The 20,318-nt window shown below is 42.9% G+C and overlaps 3 protein-coding genes across 9 annotated transcripts in view; 2 read left to right on the forward strand and 1 right to left on the reverse strand.

Moving 5' to 3' along the window:
* LOC124009531 (cyclin-Y-like) overlaps positions 1-6,999 on the forward strand; it is a 49,897-nt gene extending 42,898 nt beyond the window's left edge. For 6 of the 7 annotated variants that reach the window (XM_046321399.1, XM_046321398.1, XM_046321393.1 and 3 more), the window contains 3 exons: positions 1,094-1,260; positions 4,821-4,983; positions 5,285-6,999. In XM_046321399.1, coding sequence (XP_046177355.1) covers positions 1,094-1,260; positions 4,821-4,983; positions 5,285-5,401 — 447 coding nt within the window. In that variant the 3' untranslated portion in view covers positions 5,402-6,999. Of the gene's footprint in view, positions 1-1,093; positions 1,319-4,820; positions 4,984-5,284 lie in introns of all 7 variants that reach the window. The other variant, XR_006834304.1, reaches the window with a different exon arrangement.
* A 689-nt stretch (positions 7,000-7,688) lies between these two features.
* LOC124010132 (gap junction delta-4 protein-like) lies at positions 7,689-10,191 on the forward strand. The gene is made up of 2 exons (XM_046322497.1): positions 7,689-7,942; positions 8,195-10,191. The coding sequence occupies exons 1-2, from the start codon at positions 7,879-7,881 to the stop codon at positions 9,364-9,366; spliced, it is 1,236 nt and encodes a 411-aa protein (XP_046178453.1). The 5' UTR covers positions 7,689-7,878; the 3' UTR covers positions 9,367-10,191.
* Positions 10,192-16,698: 6,507 nt separating this feature from the next.
* LOC124010234 (frizzled-8-like) lies at positions 16,699-19,298 on the reverse strand. Its single transcript, XM_046322683.1, has one exon. It carries the CDS (start codon positions 18,975-18,977, stop codon positions 17,223-17,225), a length of 1,755 nt encoding a protein of 584 aa, XP_046178639.1. The 5' UTR covers positions 18,978-19,298; the 3' UTR covers positions 16,699-17,222.
* Between the last annotated feature and the right edge of the window lie 1,020 nt (positions 19,299-20,318).

A 20,318-nucleotide genomic window follows, 5' to 3' on the forward strand; every position in this document is an offset into this window, starting at 1 on the left:
AGCCCGAGCAGAGAAACTACTCTACTGCCTGTGGAATACACAGTCGGTCTGCTGCCAGAGCAGAGAAACTACTCTACTGCCTGTGGAATACACAGTCGGTCTGCTGCCAGAGCAGAGAAACTACTCTACTGCCTGTGGAATACACAGTCGGTCTGCTGCCAGAGCAGAGAAACTACTCTACTGCCTGTGGAATACACAGTCTGTCTGCTGCCAGTGCAGAGAAACTACTCTACTGCCTGTGGAATACACAGTCTGTCTGTTGCCAGTGCAGAGAAACTACTCTACTGCCTGTGGAATACACAGTCTGTCTGCTGCCAGAGCAGAGAAACTACTCTACTGCCTGTGGAATACACAGTCGGTCTGTAGCCAGAGCAGAGAAACTACTCTACTGCCTGTGGAATACACAGTCGGTCTGCTGCCAGACCAGAGAAACTACTCTACTGCCTGTGGAATACACAGTAGGTCTGCAGCCAGACCAGAGAAACTACTCTACTGCCTGTGGAATACACAGTCTGCCTGTAGCCAGAGCAGCGAAACTACTCTACTGCCTGTGGAATATACAGTCGGTCTGCTGCCAGAGCAGAGAAACTACTCTACTGTCTGTGGAATACACAGTCGGTCTGCTGCCAGACCAGAGAAACTACTCTACTGCCTGTGGAATACACAGTCGGTCTGCTGCCAGAGCAGAGAAGGGCTAATATTAGGATCAGAGAAATGCATTTTCCACACACCACGTGACATTTCGATGCACCAATGTTGTGGCCTTGTCTTCAATTTACACACGTCCTTGGCTTGTCTCCTGAGATCATCATGAGAGCGCCCTGGGGGCTGAAGGAAGCTGTGAGAGAGGGAGTAGGGATGGGGGTGTGTTGTGTGCCTCGGGTGAGGATCAGTAGGGTTGAGGGGAGGTCACTGTATGATTCAAGCTTGAGATACGGGTCAGGTTTTGAACATGGCTCTGTGTGTGCGTTATCAGGAGATGAACATACTATTTAGGGAATAGGGTGCCATTTGGGATACAACCAATATCACAAAGGTAGTGGCCTCAATTACCTCATGACTTTAGTATTCATTTTCCCATTGTGTTTTTTAGGTGTACGTTGAGAGGCTGCTGACGTATGCAGACATAGACATTGGCCCAGGGAACTGGAAGCGTATGTTGCTGGGAGCCATTCTGCTGGCATCTAAAGTCTGGGACGATCAGGCTGTGTGGAACGTAGACTACTGCCAGATCCTCAAAGACATCACCGTGGAGGACATGTGCGTTAATCAATCAATATATGGAACATGGACTACTGTCAGATCCTCAGACATTTGTGTGTGTGATTATATACTTCAGTGTCTCACATGTTTGTCACATGTCTAGAGTGTATGTCCATGACTGGAATGGGAACATGATACATTTTATTTTCAGGATGTTATTTTCAAAAGGGACTCTTCTCTTCTGCCGGCTAATTGTAGCTGACCTGTTTTGCTGCTTGCATTTTAAAGTACACACTTTTTCTGAGTAAATACTCAAACTTAAAGCTTTACTGATTTATGGCTGACATTGGACCACATTTTGAAATCAAAAGCATATACACTGACAGTCAAAAGTTTTAAACACCTACTCTTTCAAGGGTTTTTATGAAATAACACATGGAATCATGTAACAGTCGTGGTCAAAAGTTTTTAGAACACCTACTCATTCAAGGGTTTTTCATTATTTTCTTAACGATTTTCTACATTGCAGAATAATAGTGAAGACTATCAAAACTATGAAATAACACATGGAATCATGTAACAGTCGTGGTCAAAAGTTTTTAGAACACCTACTCATTCAAGGGTTTTTCATTATTTTCTTAACGATTTTCTACATTGCAGAATAATAGTGAAGACTATCAAAACTATGAAATAACACATGGAATCATGTACAGTCGTGGCCAAAAGTTTTGAGAATGACAAATACTAATTTCCACAAAGTTTGCTGCTTCAGTGTCTTTAGATATTTTTGTCAGATGTTACTATGGAATACTGAAGTATAATTACAAGCATTTCATAAGTGTCAAAGGCTTTTATTGACAATTACATGAAGTTGATGCAAAGAGTCAATATTTGCAGTGTTGACCCTCCCTTTTTCAATACCTCTGCAATCCGCCCTGGCATTCTGTCAATTAACTTCTGGGCCTCATCCTGACTGATGGCAGCCAATTCTTGCACAATCAAAGCTTGGAGTTTGTCAGAATTTGTGGGGTTTTGTTTGTCCACCTGCCTCTTGAGGATTGACTACAAATTCTCAATGGGATTAATGTCTGGGGAGTTTCCTTGCCATGGACCCAAAATATCTATGTTTTGTTCCCCGAGCCACTTATCACTTTTGCCTTATGGCAAGGTGCTCCATCATGCTGGAAAAGGCATTGTTCGTCACCAAACTGTTCCTGGATGGTTGGGAGAAGTTGCTCTCAGAGGATGTGTTGGTACCATTCTTTATTCATGGCTATCTTCTTAGGCAAAATTGTGAGTGAACCCACTCCCTTGGCTGAGAAGCAACCCCACACATGAATTGTCTCAGGATGCTTTACTGTTGGCATGACACAGGACTGATGGTAGCTCTCACCTTGTCTTCTCCGGACAAGCATTTTTCCGGATGCCCCAAACAATCGGAAAGGGGATTCATCAGAGAAAATGACTTTACCCCAGTCCTCAGCAGTCCAATCCCTGTACATTTTGCAGAATATCAGTCTGTCCCCCTGATGCTTTTCCTGGAGAGAAGTGGCTTCTTTGCTGCCCTTGACACCAGGCCTTCCTCCAAAAGTATTCGCCTCACTCTGCCTGCAGATGCACTCACACCTGCCAGCTGCCATTCCTGAGCAAGCTCTGTACTGGTGGTGCCCCAATCCCGCAGCTGAATCAACTTTAAGAGATGGTCCTGGCGCTTGCTGGACTTTCTTGGGCGCCCTGAAGCCTTCTTCACAACAATTGAACCGCACTCCTTGAAGTTCTTAATGATCCGATAAATGGTTGATTTAGGTGCAATCTTACTGGCAGCAATATCCTTGCCTGTGAAGCCCTTTTGTGCAAAGCAATGATGACGGCACGTGTTTCCTTGCAGGTAACCATGGTTGACAGAGGAAGAACAATGATTCCAAGCACCACCCGTTTGAAGCTTCCAGTCTGTTATTCGAACTCAATCAGCATGACAGTGCTCTCCAGCCTTGTCCTCGTCAACACTCACGCCTGTGTTAACGAGAGAATCACTGACATGATGTCAGCTGGTCCTTTTGTGGCAGGGCTGAAATGCAGTGGAAATTATTTTGGGGGATTCAGTTAATTTGCATGGCAAATAGGGACTTTGCAATTAATTGCAGTTCATCTCATCACTCTTCATAACTTTCTGGAGTATATGCAAATTGCCATCAAACAAACTGTGGCAGCAGACTGTCTCATTCTCAAAACATTTGGCTAAGACTGTAGTAACCAACGTAGTGTTAAATCAAAATATAGTTGATATTATTCAATGTAGACAGCCTTTTGCCTTGACAGCTTTGCACACTCTTCGGCTTTCTCTCAACCAGCTTCATGAGGTAGTCCCCTGGAATGCATTTAAATTAACAGGTGTGGCTTCTTAAAAGTTCATGTGACATTTATTTCCTCCTTAATGAATTGGTACAAGGTAGGGGTGGGTGGTATACAGAATATGGCCATATTTGGTAAAAGACAGTCTATATTATGGCAAGAACGGCTCAAATAACCAAAGATAAATGACAGTCCGTTACTTTAAGATATGAAGGTCAGTCAATAAGGAACATTTTGAAAGTTTCTTCAAGTGGAATTGCAAAAATCATCAAGCGCTATGATGAAACTGGCTCTCACGAGGACCGCCACAGGAAAGGAATACCCAGAATTACCTCTGCTGCAGAAGATAAGTTAATTCGTGTTCCCAGTCTCAGAAATTGCAGCCCAACGAAATGCTTCATAGAGTTAAAGTAGAAGTCGCATCGACTGTTCAGAGGCTGTGTGAATCAGGCCTTCATTGTGGAATTGCTGCAAAGAAATCACTACTGAAGGACACCAATAAGAAGAAGAGTTTATTGCTTGGGCCAAGAAACACGAGTGATGGACATGTGTCCTTTGGTTCCAACCGCTGTGTCTTTGTGAGATGCGGTGTGGGTGAACGGATGATCTCTGCATGTGTATTTCCCACCGTAAAGCATGGAGGAGGATGTGTTATGGAGTGGGGGTGCTTTTGCTGGTGACACTCTGTCATTTTATTTTGAATTCAATGCACACTTAACCAGCTTGGCTACCACAGCATTCTGCAGTGATACACCATCCCATCTGGTTTGTGCTTAATGGGACTATCATTTGTTTTTCAACAAGACAATGCCCCAACAAACCTCCAGGCTGTGTAAGAGCTATTTGACCAAGGAGAGTGATGGAGTGCTGCATCAGATAACCTGGCCTCCACAATCCCCCGACCACAACCAAATTGAGAGTTTGGGATGAGTTGGACTGCAGAGTGAAGGAAAAGCAGGCAACAAGTGCTCAGCATTTGTGGGAACTCCTTCTAGATTGTTGGAAAAGCATTCCAGATGAAGCTGGTTGAGAGAATGCCAAGAGTGTGCAAAGTTGTCATTACTTTTTTTTGGTTAACACATAATACAATGAGTAGTTGTTCTAAAACTTTTGACCGGTACTGTACATTCATGTTTTTACACCAACGTTTTGGATACATGGCCCTAATATATTGGTTTTGATCTCTAGGACAGTGAGCTGTCTACGTAGCATTGCCACCAATTGTTGTGAAAATAAACATATTTTCTCACTTTTTTTCTGAACAGGAACGAGCTGGAGCGTCAGTTTCTGGAGCTTCTTCAGTTCAACATCAACGTTCCCTCTAGTGTTTATGCCAAGTACTACTTTGACCTTCGCTCACTGTCAGAGACCAACAACCTGAGCTTCCCTCTGGAGCCCCTGAGCCAGGACAAAGCCCAGCGACTAGAGGTGAGCCACCACTCAATTTCACTGTTTATCAATGATCACATTTATTTCTAAAGCCCTTTTTACATCAGCAGCTGTCACAAAGGGATTTTATAGTAGAGCACTTTCTGACAACTGCTGTTCTGAGGAAATGGCTTTAGAAATGCATTTGATAGATGAATTGATGGCAGCTGGTCCACTTAATAGCAATGGTTTAACACTTGGAGCTGACGATGTAGTCCATGCCAGAAGGTCAATAACAATTCAGTTCAAGCGATACATCTGAGTTTGTTTAGCGATTCATGTTTTTTGTTTGTTCCTGCAGGCGATCTCGAGGTTGTGTGACGACAAGTACAAAGATGCCAGGAGAGCTGGCAAGAAGCGCTCTGCGAGCGTGGACAACCTGGTCGGAGTGCGATGGGTCCCTGCCATCCTCTCCTAACAACCAGGAACATAGACCAGACCTGAGACAGGGCCTCTGGCCAGCATGGGGACAACCAGTCTTTTACCTAGCAAAATTCTAGTAACTTTCCAAAAAATCCCAGATTTTCTAGAAATCCTGCTTGGAAGATTCCCGGAATCAGCAGGACATCTAGAATCCTCCGATCTGGATTTCTGGAAAACCTGAGAATTTGAGGAAAGTTATCGGAATTCTGCTCCCCTAACTTAGACAGACCTTAGACTTTGTCCTCATCACAGATAGATGCCTTTGCAGTGCCGCTGCTCCTGTAACACAGAAGGAAGAACTCTCTACAGGACTGGTACTTCACTAACTGTTAAGAAAAAGAAAGCTTCTTTGTGATATAACATAAAGATTTGACTGTTTGGAGAGCTCATGACATCATAGCTTCCTGTTGACAGAAGTAGCCAGATGATCACCGCGGCAACATGAGCTTTATGCATTGAAGCAGCAAACCAAGATAGAAGTGGTCAGAAAACAAAATGTCAATGTCATTTGACCTCTTACCCTGGATCATGCCAAACGAAAAGGGACTGAAACGAGGCGGGACGACCTGAAATTGTCCAATAAGAAACGTGTGTTTTCGTTGCCGTTGCAAAACGCTTTGCTACAGTGTCCACTAATGAATACGACCATGGGTCTGGACTATCCAACCTGGCATGACAGGACAGATGGTTGCCTTTAAAGACGGTTCTGTGGCTTTTGGTGAACAGGTTTTTATTTATTTTGTATTCGTAGTTGTTTTTACTACTAAGTGCTACAGCCAACCAAACCCAGGTACAATATTTGATCAGATAAAATAGCCTTCTAGCTGTGCAGGCGTTTCTACTTGATCTACATACACATTCCAGAATCATTTAGTTCTTAACGAACACAATTATTTTGTAAATGTTCAAACAAGTTGGCTATAATTAAAACCTTTCCACTAGTGTACAGTTACTGTGCCTCCCAATACCTAGAATGTTGTATTCAAATCTGAAAGCTTTTGGAGATATGTGAGTGATTTTTAGCTACTGTGAATGTGTCATCCACAGGATTCAAAGTAGGTTATGTTGACAAGAAAGCAACCAATGAAAGGATAGAAATGGGTTGTCATACTTGATACACTGTAGAGCATGACTTGTGTTTTTTGTCTCAGAACCCTGGATGTTTTAAGCTACAATGTTTTTTTTTAAGAACAAAAACCTGAACCCTGAGCCAACTTATATATAACATGGCTAATTCAAACTTTATACAGATTCGTTTAGTCTTTTAAGCAATTATTTTTGATTCAAATATTATTGTTAAATTCCTGATGGTCAACTTTTATTTGTGTTTTATCATTTGTCAAGAAGACCCCTGACAACTGAAGCACTAGAATTTAATTATTTTGCTAATCAACTTTCTACAGTGTGTAAACAAGTATTAAAGTGATGAGATCATTAACATAATTGATAAATATTTATATTGAGGTGTTGATCCATGTTTATACTAAAAGAAAATTCCCTTGTTCCCTTATTTTGTGTTTTTTTGTACATTTAAACAGGCTACAAATAAATCTCAGAGGATAACACATTAGTGTTAAAAACACTTATTTCCGATCTGGTTGTCCGAGAGTTGTATTCATTTATTTTTATATGTGGAGAACTTGTTAAAGACTCTGTATGCTAATCACTAAATCACCCTATTACCAGTGTATCCGTAGCCAATGGAAATGCTAGCTAGTTAGCTGTGCGCTAGTAGAGGGACAGAAGCTATACTGTTACATATCCCGCATGGAGTAGCAGGCTTGTATCCCAAATGGCACCCTAATCCCTATATAGTGCACTACTTTTGACCAGGGACCATAGGCTCTGGTCAACAGTAGTGCACTGTACAGGGAATGAGGGTGCCATTTGGGAAGCACCACAATCGTCGTGAATCACTCAGCTATTTACGCACGAACCTTGACGTTCGCGGTCAGTAGGTTCATGGATATTGAGGCTCGTGGCTCAGACTATCACCATTTGGGGACAGAGCTACGTTCTCATTATTGTTCTATAATCTTTAACCTGGTAACCTTCAATCTGAGTACCATTATAGTCACTATGCTACTCTGAGTTCATGTAGACCCAACCAGTTGTCTGAGCTCAGTGTAATTTGTTGAAATATCCTAGCAATGCTTTGATGGTAACATGATTTTGGCGTGATGATAATAATAGCGCAGAGAGGTCCCTGGTGTCTTGTCACTAAGCTGTTTATAACACTTGAGAGAGATCTATAGTCTAGTGGACACACACACACAGGGAAACAGCTAGGGAACTTACGCTGGAGCCACTTGTCTACGACTCAATGAGACCGTTGGATTTGAATTGGACTGAATTGAATCAAAGTGAATTGGTTGAATTGAATTGGATTGATCAGACTGAAATAGACCCTCGCTGAGTAACCTGGATTGGAGGAAGGTATACAGACCGTGGGATGAGCTGCTTGTTTACACCATGGAGAAGACGCGCCTAATGGAAATGCTCTTTATTACTTTCAATCACAACGTCACTTTCCTGGGTAGGTAAACATAATGTGCATGGTATATGTATGGGATAGTTGATGTTTCTCGGGCCTTTATGCAACATTTTTGAGTGCAGTCAGACCATTAAATTACTTATTTAGATTCACAGGTTTTCCGTACCAACAAAATGTTTAGGGGAGAGCGTGATGGTCTTCTTTTGATAGTTAATGTTACTAGCAAATAGCTTTGTTTTCAATATTGGTGTCTAACGTTAAAATAGTGTATTAATTGATTGGCTCTTGATGCAGGGAAGACGTGGTTGATCTTAATGGTGGTCCTGAGACTACTCATCCTCCTGTTCTCTGGCTATCCCCTCTTCCGGGACGAGCAGGAGCACTTTGTGTGCAACACCATCCAGCCGGGCTGCACCAACGTCTGCTTCGACACCTTTGCTCCCCTCTCCCTCTTCCGCTTCTGGCTGTTCCAACTGATCATGCTCTGTCTCCCTCACCTGATGTTCATGTTGTATATCGTCCACAAAGTATCGTCAGCTCTTCGTATCGGAGGGAACTATTTCCCCGGCAGCAGAAGTCCGGCAGGGGCTCTTTGTACCCATCAACATTCCCTACCAAAAGGGACGCCTAACTTTCTAAGGGCCTACCTCCTGGACCTGCTACTGCGTATCTTACTGGAGGTAGCGTTCAGTACCGGACAGTATTACCTCTATGGTTTCTCTGTCCCCAGGCGCTTCCAGTGCTATGAGTCCCCCTGTACGTCCATGGTGGAGTGCTACATATCCAGCCCCACAGAGAAGACTATCATGCTCAACTTCATGCTGGGGGCTGCCTCCCTGTCTCTGCTACTGAGTCTGGCGGACTTGATGTGCTCCGTGCAGCGCATGGTGACACAGGGGAGGAGAGAGGAGGAGCTGAAGGAAGGCGGACTGTTCATGAATGAAGGAGTTGGGGAAGATATTGAAGTCCTGCACGCCCAGAACGCTCTCAAAACTGTCCTAAAGAGAGGACAAAGTCACATTGACAAACCGACCTCGAGGTGTATCCCAAACAGTGACCTTTCACACGGACGAGTGAGAATAAACAATGAGACCCAGGTAAGGGTGGCTGCCCCACCCCTGCAGGGGAGAAGGCCACCACGGAGAGCTGCAAGGATGGAGCCTCCGCCGCCATTGAACGGTAGCTTTGTTCATCCAAACCACATCTCCCATTCATCTCCAGTCCCCCTCTCCCGGGGGTTCGAGAGAAACCCAGTGGTAGTCTCACGCCAGTCTACCCCCTCGCCAATGAACAGTGGCCGGAGGCACGGCTGCTACAACGTGGTAGACTCAACACTCCTGGAGCAGCATTATGATAGTGCAGAGTCCCGTGACAGACTCCAGGAGGAAGTCATCCTGCAGGAAGTGGGGGTAAGGGGCACCTCAAGCTCCTCCAGTGGTTCTTCTTCCTCGTCAGATGCGCAATAAAGTTTATTTTAATTGTTTAAATGTATGTAATTCTGTGCAAGGGCGAAACACAACAATGTGACTGTCTTTTTTTTAGTTAAACATTGTTGATGATTTACTCATTACTTCCACTTGAATTAATTTTCCTCCTGAATGTAATAATGGGCTATACATTACATTTTGCTGACTTTATACTTAGTGACCACATTCTGTCTATAGAGCTGTTTGTGTTGGCTTACAGAATTAGAATGAGTGACTCAAACAATGCCAGTTGACCTTCAAGGACAATGGTGGCAGCACACAGCTGTTGTTCAGCTCAAATGTTTTTTATCATTGGTTTCACCAACAACAGTCAGACAAGACTGACATGCTCCGGCCCCACCGACGCCAACGTCACTTGGAGAACTGCGAGTCACAAAGGAACATTACTCTGCTGTGTCATCCAAGGAAACCGTAGACCCAAAAGAGACCTCTGGAGAGGTCAATGGCCTTAAAGGAGGCCCGTGATGGAAGACTTAGGTTTGAGGTGAATGGAAGAGCACCTGACTCCTAGACAAATACACAAGGGCAGAGACTCAATCCAAGGAGTGTTACAGTGAACTGCACTGTACTGTCAACGATGTTCCCGACCTTTGCGGAGATCAAGTTCACAGTCAATACCGTGGATGACAGCTCAATTGTAGATTTACCTTAAATTAAAAGTCTAGCACAATGCGCTTTGGATTGAATCCTGTCTAAAGCCTTCATCCAGTATAGCAGTAGTGTAGGATTTCAAACCATCTTGATTTTTTTTTTAAATTCTACTTTATTTTTTATTTATTTTTAAATAAATCATTTCAACTACCATAGGGATTTATGTGTTCTGTTTTTTAAGTGAATGTACAGACTATATTAAACATTTTAGTACACATGGGACTGCCATAATTATTACCTTCTTTGAAATCAGGGCTGTAACCAGGGTGAGTTTTAGTGAGGTTTAGAAGTAAATAATGTTGTTTTTTAAATGCTATTTGGAGAATAGCAAAAACAAGTAAAAATGATCCCGGCCATTATCATTTGCCTACAGACACATAGCCTATTACCTATACAATTGTAATATTATACCCCTGAAGGGGAGGAAATATAAGGAAATGATTCACACTGACACGTCGCATCAGCGACAAAACAAACACATTACATTTGTAGAACTGTATTGTTTGCATTGTAATGTAGGCCTATTGGGATGATAGACCATGTGGAGATGTTCATATTGAAACACATCTTGTTTTTTTTAAGGTACTAACTTTGATAAGATTAGTCCATATTTTCTCAGGAGACCACACATGGGGCCCTGACCCCAAGTTTGGGAACTATTCTACGAACCACTATGTCTCTACTTCTCCCACCATGCATTGCAGCCTGCGTCAGTCTCACCATTGAGCGCCACGTCACTGTCTGTCTCATTGGCTAACTCTGTAAAGCAAAGTTATTATGATCTGTTTTTTGCTCCTGCTGAGGTACTCTGTTTAGCGTTAACCGGCTAGAAGGATGAAGTAAGAAGCTAAGTAATAGACCTACCAAAGCCCTTCAACATCAATGCAATATAAGTCTCTGCCAGCAGTTAGCCACTTGACTGACATGCACTACATGCCCAAAAGTATGTGGACACCTGTCCATTGAAAATGTCATTCAAAATCATGGGCATTAATATGGAGTTGGTTTCCCCCCCCCTTTGCTGATATAACAGCCTCTTCTCTTCTGGGAAAGCTTTCCACTAGATGTTGGAACATTGCTGCGTGGACTTGCTTCCATTCAGCCACGAGCATAAGTGAGGTCGGGTACTGATGTTTGGCGATTAGGCCTGGCTCGCAGTCGGCATTCCAATTCATCCCAAAGGTGCTCAATGTAGTTGAGGTCAGGGCTCTGTGCACGCCAGTCAAGTTCTTCCACACCGATCTCGACAAACCATTTCTGTATGGACCTCGCTTTGTGCACTTGGGCGTTGTCATGCTGGAACAGGAAAGGGCCTTCCCCAAACTGCTGCCACAAAGTTGGAAGCACAGAATCTTCTAGAATGTCATTGTATGCTGTAGCGTTAAGATTTCTGTTTACTGGAACTAAGGGGCCTAGCCCCGAACCATGAACAACAGCCCCAGACCGTTATTCCTCCTCCACCAAAAATTACAGTTGGCGTTATGCATTGGGGCAGGTAGCTGGAATTCATCCGTGGGACTGCCAGATGGTGAGTGTGATTCATCACTCTAGAAATATGCATTTCTATTGCTTCAGAATCCAATGGCGGTGAACATTGCACCACTGCAGCTGAGTGATATTACGCATGGTGATCTTAGGCTTGTGTGCGGCTGCTCGGTCACTCGGCAGTCCCATTCTGTGAGCTTGTGTGGCCTACCACTTTTGTGTGGCCTACCACTTCGTGGCTGAGCCATTGTTGCGCCTAGAAGTTCCCACTTCACAGTAACAGCTTTTACAGTTGATGAGGGCAGCTCTAGCAGGGCAAAAATTTGCATCTGACAAACTGACTTGTTGGAAAGGTGGCGGTGCCACTTTGAAGGTCACTGAGCTTTTTAGTAAGGCCATGGCTGTGTGCTCTATTTTATGCAACTGGTGTGGCTGAAATAGCCAAATTCACTCATTTGAAGGGGTGTCCATATACTTTTGTATATAGTGTATCTATATTTTTTTAAATAGCTTTTTGTCCGGCATCTCCCAAATACACTGTCAGCAGTAGTTACCTATTGATCTGACTGTGAGCTGGGGTAGTTTGTTTCATATCTCAGGGCCTCGAGAGGGCGGAGTTACCGCCGTTTGAGAGAGTGGGAATTTGTTGCACAAAAAGGCAAATCCGGTGGAGAAGGCGAACATAGTGAACAAAGGCAGGCGCCATAATGAATCAGTCAGATCAAGAATATAAGCATTCTGAGCTATCAACGCTGGGAGCAATATTTAGATGTTGAACCGTAATTGATTTTATTGTTTTTATGTATTTTATTTCACCTTTATTTAACCAGGTAGGCTAGTTGAGCAAGTTCTCATTTACAACTGCGACCTGGCCAAGATAAAGCAAAGCAGTGCGACACAAACAACACATGGAATAAACAAACAGAGTCAATAATACAATAGAAAAGGTCTATATACGATGTGTGCAAATGAGGTAGGATATGGAGGTAAGGCAATAAATAGGCCATAGTGGTGAAATAATTACAAATATATAAATTAAACACTGGAGTGATAGATGTGCAGAAGATGAGTTTGCAAGTAGAGATACTGGGGTGAAAAGGAGCAAAATAAATCAAATAAATAACAGTATGGGGATGAGGTAGTTGGATGGGCTATTTACAGATGAGCTATATACAGGTGCAGTGATCTGTGAGCTGCTCTGACAGCTGGTGCTTATAAAGCTAGTGAGGGAGATATGGGTCTCCAGCTTCAGTGATTTTTACAGTTCGTTCCAGTCATTGGCAGCAGAGAACTGGATGGAAAGGCGGCCGAAGTAGGAATTGGCTTTGGGGGTGACCAGTGAAATATACCTGTTGGAGCGCGTGCTACAGGTGGGTGCTGCTATAGTGACCATGGAGCTGAGATAAGGCAGGGCTTTACCTAGTAAAGACTTAGATGACCTGGTTGCAGTGGTGGGTATAGTATATGGGGCTATGGTGACAAAATGGATGGCACTGTGATAGAATGCATCCAATTTGTACAATATGTGTACAATATATATACTTTTTATTTTTTTTTACAAAAAAATGACTGCTGAAACTCGGTGTCCTCACACGTAATAGTTACAGCCATGTTGGAAATCCATTTAAACAACTGAGGGTCTAATAATGTCGGAATAAGTAAGTGTAAGCCATACTGACCTCCTCTGGTAGATGTATGAAAGTGCAGGTGAAAAGAAGAACCACCTTGCCAGAGATGAGCAAGGCGAAGTCTATGGACATTTCTATATGTGTACATGTACATACATTTCCTTAGTTGAACAGTAAAATAGTAAATTATAACATTATTCTTACAATACGTTAAATCATTCAATTTTCTATGAATTCGTTTTTTCAAACATAATGTTCAGTGTCCAGGGGAAAGGGAGAACAGTGAAAATAACAAATCAGCTCCTTCTAGTCATTGGCTCCTATTCCCCTGATTGATCCACTGTTCATTTGCATCCCAAATGGAACCCTATTCCATATAGTCCACTATGGGCCTTGGTCAAAAGTGCACTATACATGGAACAGGGTGCCATTTTGGAAGAATTCCTAATGTAAAAATGCTGCAACCCATCAATGGCCCTACATGCTGTACCTAGAGCACTCCGATCTCATGGGTAAATGCAACTGGTGATAGACATTAACATAATAGAACATCAAAAGTCTATAAAGAATATTGCCAAACATACTTTTCACCTTTAGACAGATCAGTAGGATTATATGCTTGTTGACCTTGGTGACAGAAAAAAATCCATTCCTCATTCCTTTGATGTTGTCAGACTAAATGTTCATTAAAAAAATATCACTACATACAATGAACCATTCCCAGCAAGCCTACTGGGCGGTAGTCATTAGTGCACAACATGTCAAAACATGGCAAACCATTTTCCAAAAGAAAATGAAAACAAGCGATTTCGTAAAGGACAAAGTCAAGTGGTCCCTCCATGTTTCAGTACGTTTTCTTCAGTTTCGGGCCTAGTGAATATGACTGTTGTGGAAGGCAAATAAGTGGAGACTGTATTGAGGAATTGTACATTGAGCTAGCAACACTTTATCAGAGCAGAGGCAGCATGAATGATACACGACTCTGTTTGAAAATATAGTGGGGAAGGAGTTAGAGAGCCTGCTTTTCTGCTGGTTGATTACAAAACAACACAGGGTGACCAGCTGGCTAATGAATAGGTGAGAACTGAATAAAACACTTGCTTTGATGTTTTTGTTACAGCATCTTTATGGAATTGTATCGATATGGGCAAATCTACTGTATATACAATGCTCTGTATGCGTTTGAGTTTTCCTCCACTGCCTGTTTAACTGTGGGCGTCATCTTACTTCTGTATTCAATTTAAAACAGATGTATCTCAATCAATGACAGACAACCAATTGAATCAGTAGACAAAGACACCATTCAATGTGCTTTAGCAGTTCAGGGGGATGGGGGGTTAAATGGGATACCATGTTTTCGTCCTAAATGGCACCTTATTCCCTACATATTCCTGTACTATAGGGAATAGGGTGCCATTTGGGTCGCCTTCTATGGACGGCCTCCTGTTTATCTTGGCATAAGGTGGATCCGGTGTGACCTCCATGACCTCATTTCCTCTGTTGATTTTTACTGGGGGCTGCAGTATAATAGGGTGCCATTTGGGACGATGGCACCCTACCAACCTCTAACTTTGTCTCTGAGCTGAATCCTAGTTGTGGCCACATGTTTGTCAACCATACATTATATTGTTCTGAATAGGCTATAGGCCTACCAACTGTTTAACATTTTATTGGAATATCAATTCACTTATAATTGGCATTCAGGAAAAAACATGTTATTTATTAACATTAACATTTATTGAGTGCTCATTACAGGCTTGTTGAAAGCTTGCAACACAGAGGAAGGTCCCCCAAAAAGCTTGTAACACAGGAAGGGCCCCCCCAAAAATTCAAAGACTCCAGTCACCCAAGTCATTGACTGTTCTCTCTGCTACCACACCGCAAGCGGGACCGGAGAGCCAATTCTAGGTCCAAAAGGCTCCTTAACAGCTTTAACCCCCAAGCCATAAGACTGCTGAACAATTAATCAAATAGCCACCCGGACTCGACTAACCTGTACCCCCGCACATTGACTCAGTACCGGTACTTTTATTTATTTTTATTTACTTTATTTTATTTCGTAAATATTTTCATAACTCTATTTTTTTAACTGCATTGTTGGTTAGGGGTTGTAAGTAAGCATACTACACCTGTTGTATTTGGCGCACGAGACAAATACAATTTTATTTGAATTATTTTTCCACAAGGTGGCGGTATGATATTATTGAACTGCAGTAGTCTACCTGAAGCGTTGCTCCTGCTCTCATGAAGCTTCCTTGGCTTAATGAAGTTGCAGATACAACTTGAACTAAAGTCAGGATGCAGTTTATCAAGTAGAATGAGAGGCATGACCACTGGGTCCCAATAACATCATGCTGTAAAATCCCTATTTGGTTGGACAGTTTAAAAAAATAGATAAGTACATTTTTTGTGATGAACACTACATCTCCTGAATGTCCAAATTAACAAAACCAGTGGTATGTATTTGCAAAAATATGTTTTATTTTGTATTATTATATATATATATGGATATTGGATCAACACAAACATGCCCCTCTGCGTAAAAGTAAACACGGGCTTCATTTTATAAGGTTTGAGATTATTTACACCCAGGTCTCGCTCTTAAACGAGTGTTTTCGCCACAAGCAGGGGTCCTATTTGCAGTTTTCACATGCAACAGTGTCTCTATGCTTGTTAAGAAGATAAGCAAGCTGTTTAAGCGCTTTCAGAGTAAACCGACCACACACTGGGACGTAATTACCTTCTAACGGGGAAGGCAGAGGGTCGGCCTAGTGGGCCTAGCTTGTTTGTTTGTAAGTGCGTCCCAAATAGCACCCTATTCCCCATATAGTGCACTACTTTGACCAGGACCCATATGGCTCTGGTCAAAAGTAGTGCACTATAGGGATAGGTTGCCCTTTGGGACTCAGTTCTACTGTCCCACTCCATCACTGTCTGACATCTTAATTATCAGGCCTAGGGCATCTTGACAGTAAGATGGGGCACCCAACCAATTATGCACACCAGTGGGTATTCTGAACTCTGCTCCACACAAACTTCAATAAGAATAGTAGTAGAATCTTTATAATTTCATATTCATATGAGGTCAGTGCCACGTCCATGCAGAGTCTGATAGCCTGCCTACACTTTATTCAAGCGAGACCTAGGCAGTATTTGACGTTTCATTGGGTCGTCAGTATTAATTGGGGGCAGAAGACGCAAGACTTGTAACATAATTGTCGCACAGAGGGGTTCCGTTGAGAGAGGATTACTCAAACAGACCACCTGTAAAGCTTTCATTGCCATTTCAATGTTATTCCGAATCCTTCCCGCGGTCGCATCTACAATACGTAAAAGTGTACTGTTTTCACCAATGCTACCCAAAAGGAACCCAATATCCATACACAAGTAGGGATACGTTTCTATGAATTATAATTGTTTGACAATTTATGAATAGCCTTTCTAACTTATCCAAAAATCTATTATCATGGCAGGAAGACAACAAAAGCAAATTTGCTAAATGTAGCCTACAGCTTTGGCACTGAATGACTACCAAGACGCACAGGTAAACATTTTATAAAAATGGTTTTATTCTCAAAATAAAGATCTTCTATCAAAGTTAATTATACACATTTACAATCTCGTATAGGCCTACATTTTATATACAAATGTACAATGTTTTTACATGAATAATTATATAAATACATTAAACACCAACAAAACCCGTATGAGACAGCATACTTCAAACCATCTTTGCTAAGCAAATTTTACAAGTTAAAATGAGACAAAGCCAAGTCTCTCTTTCGAATTAATAAATGGTGTGTTTAAGACAATATGGTTATTTGTAATAAGGAATAGAACAGTAGATATAACCTTGAATTTCCGCCTATCGAAAAATATCACTGTATTGTGTATGTCATTGAACTGGTCCTCAACAGTAAGCATAGAATCACATCTCATTATATTTATATGGTTCTAAACTGGCTGCGGGTCTCATTGAGTAAGAAGAGAAATCATTACGTGCTCGTTAATGTGTTAATTTGAACACACTGATGGACAATCCCAACATAATTAGATGTCTATTCTTCCTTTTCAAACCCGAGACAATGGCATCTGTTTGGGACAAGAGACAGAGCTCGCAGTGCCAGACCTCCACGTCAGTCCCGTGCTAACGTCACTGTACATTGACCCGCTCGTGGTCTTGCTGGCCCAACAGCAGCGGGTGCAAAATTTTCTCCAGGATTCTAAAGTTTTCCCCGACCAGACCCACGCGCCGGACGTGATGCCAACCAAAAGGCACATGAAATATTTGAGCATGAACACAGCGTAGTCTGGCTTTTGCATTTCATGCTCCGACAAGCAGGAACAGTTATTGGTTATTTCCCAAGTCTGTCTGTTGTGCTGCTCATAGAAGTAACAGGCTACTATAATCGTGGCTGGGACAGTGTAAAGCACTGTAAAAATACCTATTCTGATCATCAGTCTCTCCAACTTGTCTGTTTTCGTCCCTCCTTGCTTTATAACACTCCGGATCCGGAACAGTGACACAAATCCAGCCAGGAGAAACATAGTCCCAATGAACAGATAGATAACCAACGGCGCCAAAACAAAGCCCCTGAGGTTATCCAAGTTCTGATTGCCAACGTAGCATATTCCAGCCACGGGGTCCCCGTCCACAGAACTCAACGCCAACACAGCTATTGATTTCATGCTGGGTATCAGCCAGGCAGCTAAATGAAAATACTGGGAGTAACTGGCTATGGCCTCATTCCCCCACTTCATCCCCGCAGCCAGAAACCAAGTAAGGGACAGAATAACCCACCAAATTGAACTTGCCATGCCGAAGAAGTAGATGAGCAGAAATACAATGGTACAAAGCGCAGGGCCGGTGGTCTCGTAGTGGATGTGTTCGGTATCATGCTCCATGCTACAAGCCACTTGTTCATGTCCAGCAATTAGTCTGACAATATAACCGACGGAGACAAACATGTAACAAGCAGAGAGGAAAATAATGGGTCTCTCCGGATATTTGAACCGCTCCATGTCGATTAAGAAAGTTGCCACTGTTGCAAAAGTGGAGATAAAACATAACACGGACCATAGTCCTATCCAAAATGCAGTAAATGTCCTTTCGTCTTGGGAGAAGTAAGGATTGTGGCAGGGCATGGCACAGTTCAGAGTCTGTCCCGTTTTAACTCTGTTATATAGAGGATGACTGTCACTGTTGACTTGAACCATTGGCGCGCGGCAGTGACACCGGGGTTCGCAAGGAGAACTCTGAGGTTTGTGTTTACTAGGAACATTCGAACGCCCGTGTCCATTCTTCTTTCGTGGGTTTATTGGTTTAACGGGGCGGTTTGTGGGCTTTGCAACAACTGGAGAAACAGTCGTTGTCTCGCTTCTGTTATAGTCCATGCACAATGTATCTTGGTTACCCTGCACTGGTAATACATCGCATCTCATTCTGTCTGGCCATGGGAATCCGTACTGCCTCATCAGAGGCGCGCAGCCTGCCTTGGCTCTCTCGCAGACACTCCGACACGGCGGCAGGGGCTTCTTGTAGTCCTCCAGGCAAATAGGAGTGTACATGCTACAGAGAAAGAACTTCAGGTCCGGAGAACACTTGATTTCCACCAGGGGCCAAAACTGGTGCACCTCCAGCCCTGCCTCGTCCTGTGTGTCGTGATTGAACTGGTTGGGCATGTAGGTGTAGTTGTAGCCGATTCCTTTGCATAGAGGCACGGATATCTCCTGGCATTGTAGCTCCTTCGCCGCGGCGCAGCTCGACCTGTGTAGAACGAGTGCAAAAAGCATGCACCACCCCAGCAGCTGGAACTCCATCCTCATTCACTGTTGAATTCGTCTGCTTCAACGTGCCAGCGAACTTGCGCTTGCAAGTAGGCTGTAGAGTCCGATTATTCCAGAGAAGCGGGTAAACTCATCCTTGGCGCAGACGGTGTTTTTGGGGATAAGCAAGCCTTCGGGTGGTTCTGGCTGGTATAATGTTAGGGAATCCACACATCACATCGTTTATTCTATGTTTACGTTATTTTGTTTTTTTTTAAACTACCACTCTTCTCCGTCTGCTGTGGACTGTTGACTGACAGAATATAATTTACGCACCGATATCTCCATTTGGCACCACCGTTAATCGCTCGATCTGCATGTTAACAGTTGTTGGCGAACGCATTTAATGGAATATATCTGGAGGGAGGCGCAGCGAAGTCACTCCCCCTATCAGAGCGTCTAATCACAGAGCGACAGGGGCGGGGAACTAGGGAAGTCAATCAAGTGTTTTTCAAAGGTGTTTGTTTACGTTTTCCCCTTTTATAGAATATTTTTAATTACTTGGTCTTGGTTTATTCTTCCTCCCCCGTACAAAGCGATGCATAGCGAGTTATTAAACGAGGGGTAGGAGTTTATTGAGTGAATTGAATTGGACTTTTACATTAAATTGTGGCTAAATTAACTAACCGAGAACATTGTTGCCATTTGATTCGTTGCATTGCACTCCTTGGGCAACGTTCGGCCTTATTAGACTACAGTGTATGCATTTTCACGTTCAACATGATATTTACATTTCAGTCAATCATGGATACAATTATTTGAGAAAGACCGGTTTATCTGTGATTTTTAAGGAACACGTTCATTGTAAACCTTTAACACTGTAGTAGGCATAGACCCAAGATAAATATACAAACTATAGGGGAGGGTGGAGACCCTGGGGGTTAATTTGAGATAGTTAGGAGACCCCAGGGGGTTGTCCTAAACTAAAGAAAAATGTGTTTGTCTTAATTGAGGTGCCATTGTTTGATTTAGGGCTTGTATAAGCCCCATGCTGAGGAGGTGATTAGTGAAATGTCTGCCAATGGCTAACAAACATGCTGAGGATGTGTGTCAATAGTCTAAGGCCCTATTCCCACTACGAGATATGAAGGAGATTCTGCTGAGTGGGGTGGCCATAGAGAATTCTACTTTTTAATTCACACTACACCCTTGCCTTACCTTTCGTTGAGGTTGGCAATGCGACATTCTTGGTCCGCAGCCCAAATTCAAATCAAATGTTCAAATGTATTTATATAGCTGATATATCAAAGTGCTGTACAGAAACCCAGCCTAAAACCCCAAACAGCAAGAAATGCAGGTGTAGAAGCACAGTGGCTAGGAAAAACTCCCTAGAAAGGCCAA

The sequence above is a fragment of the Oncorhynchus gorbuscha genome, linkage group LG22 (assembly GCF_021184085.1).
Source record: "Oncorhynchus gorbuscha isolate QuinsamMale2020 ecotype Even-year linkage group LG22, OgorEven_v1.0, whole genome shotgun sequence".
NCBI classification, from domain to species: Eukaryota; Metazoa; Chordata; class Actinopteri; order Salmoniformes; family Salmonidae; genus Oncorhynchus; species Oncorhynchus gorbuscha.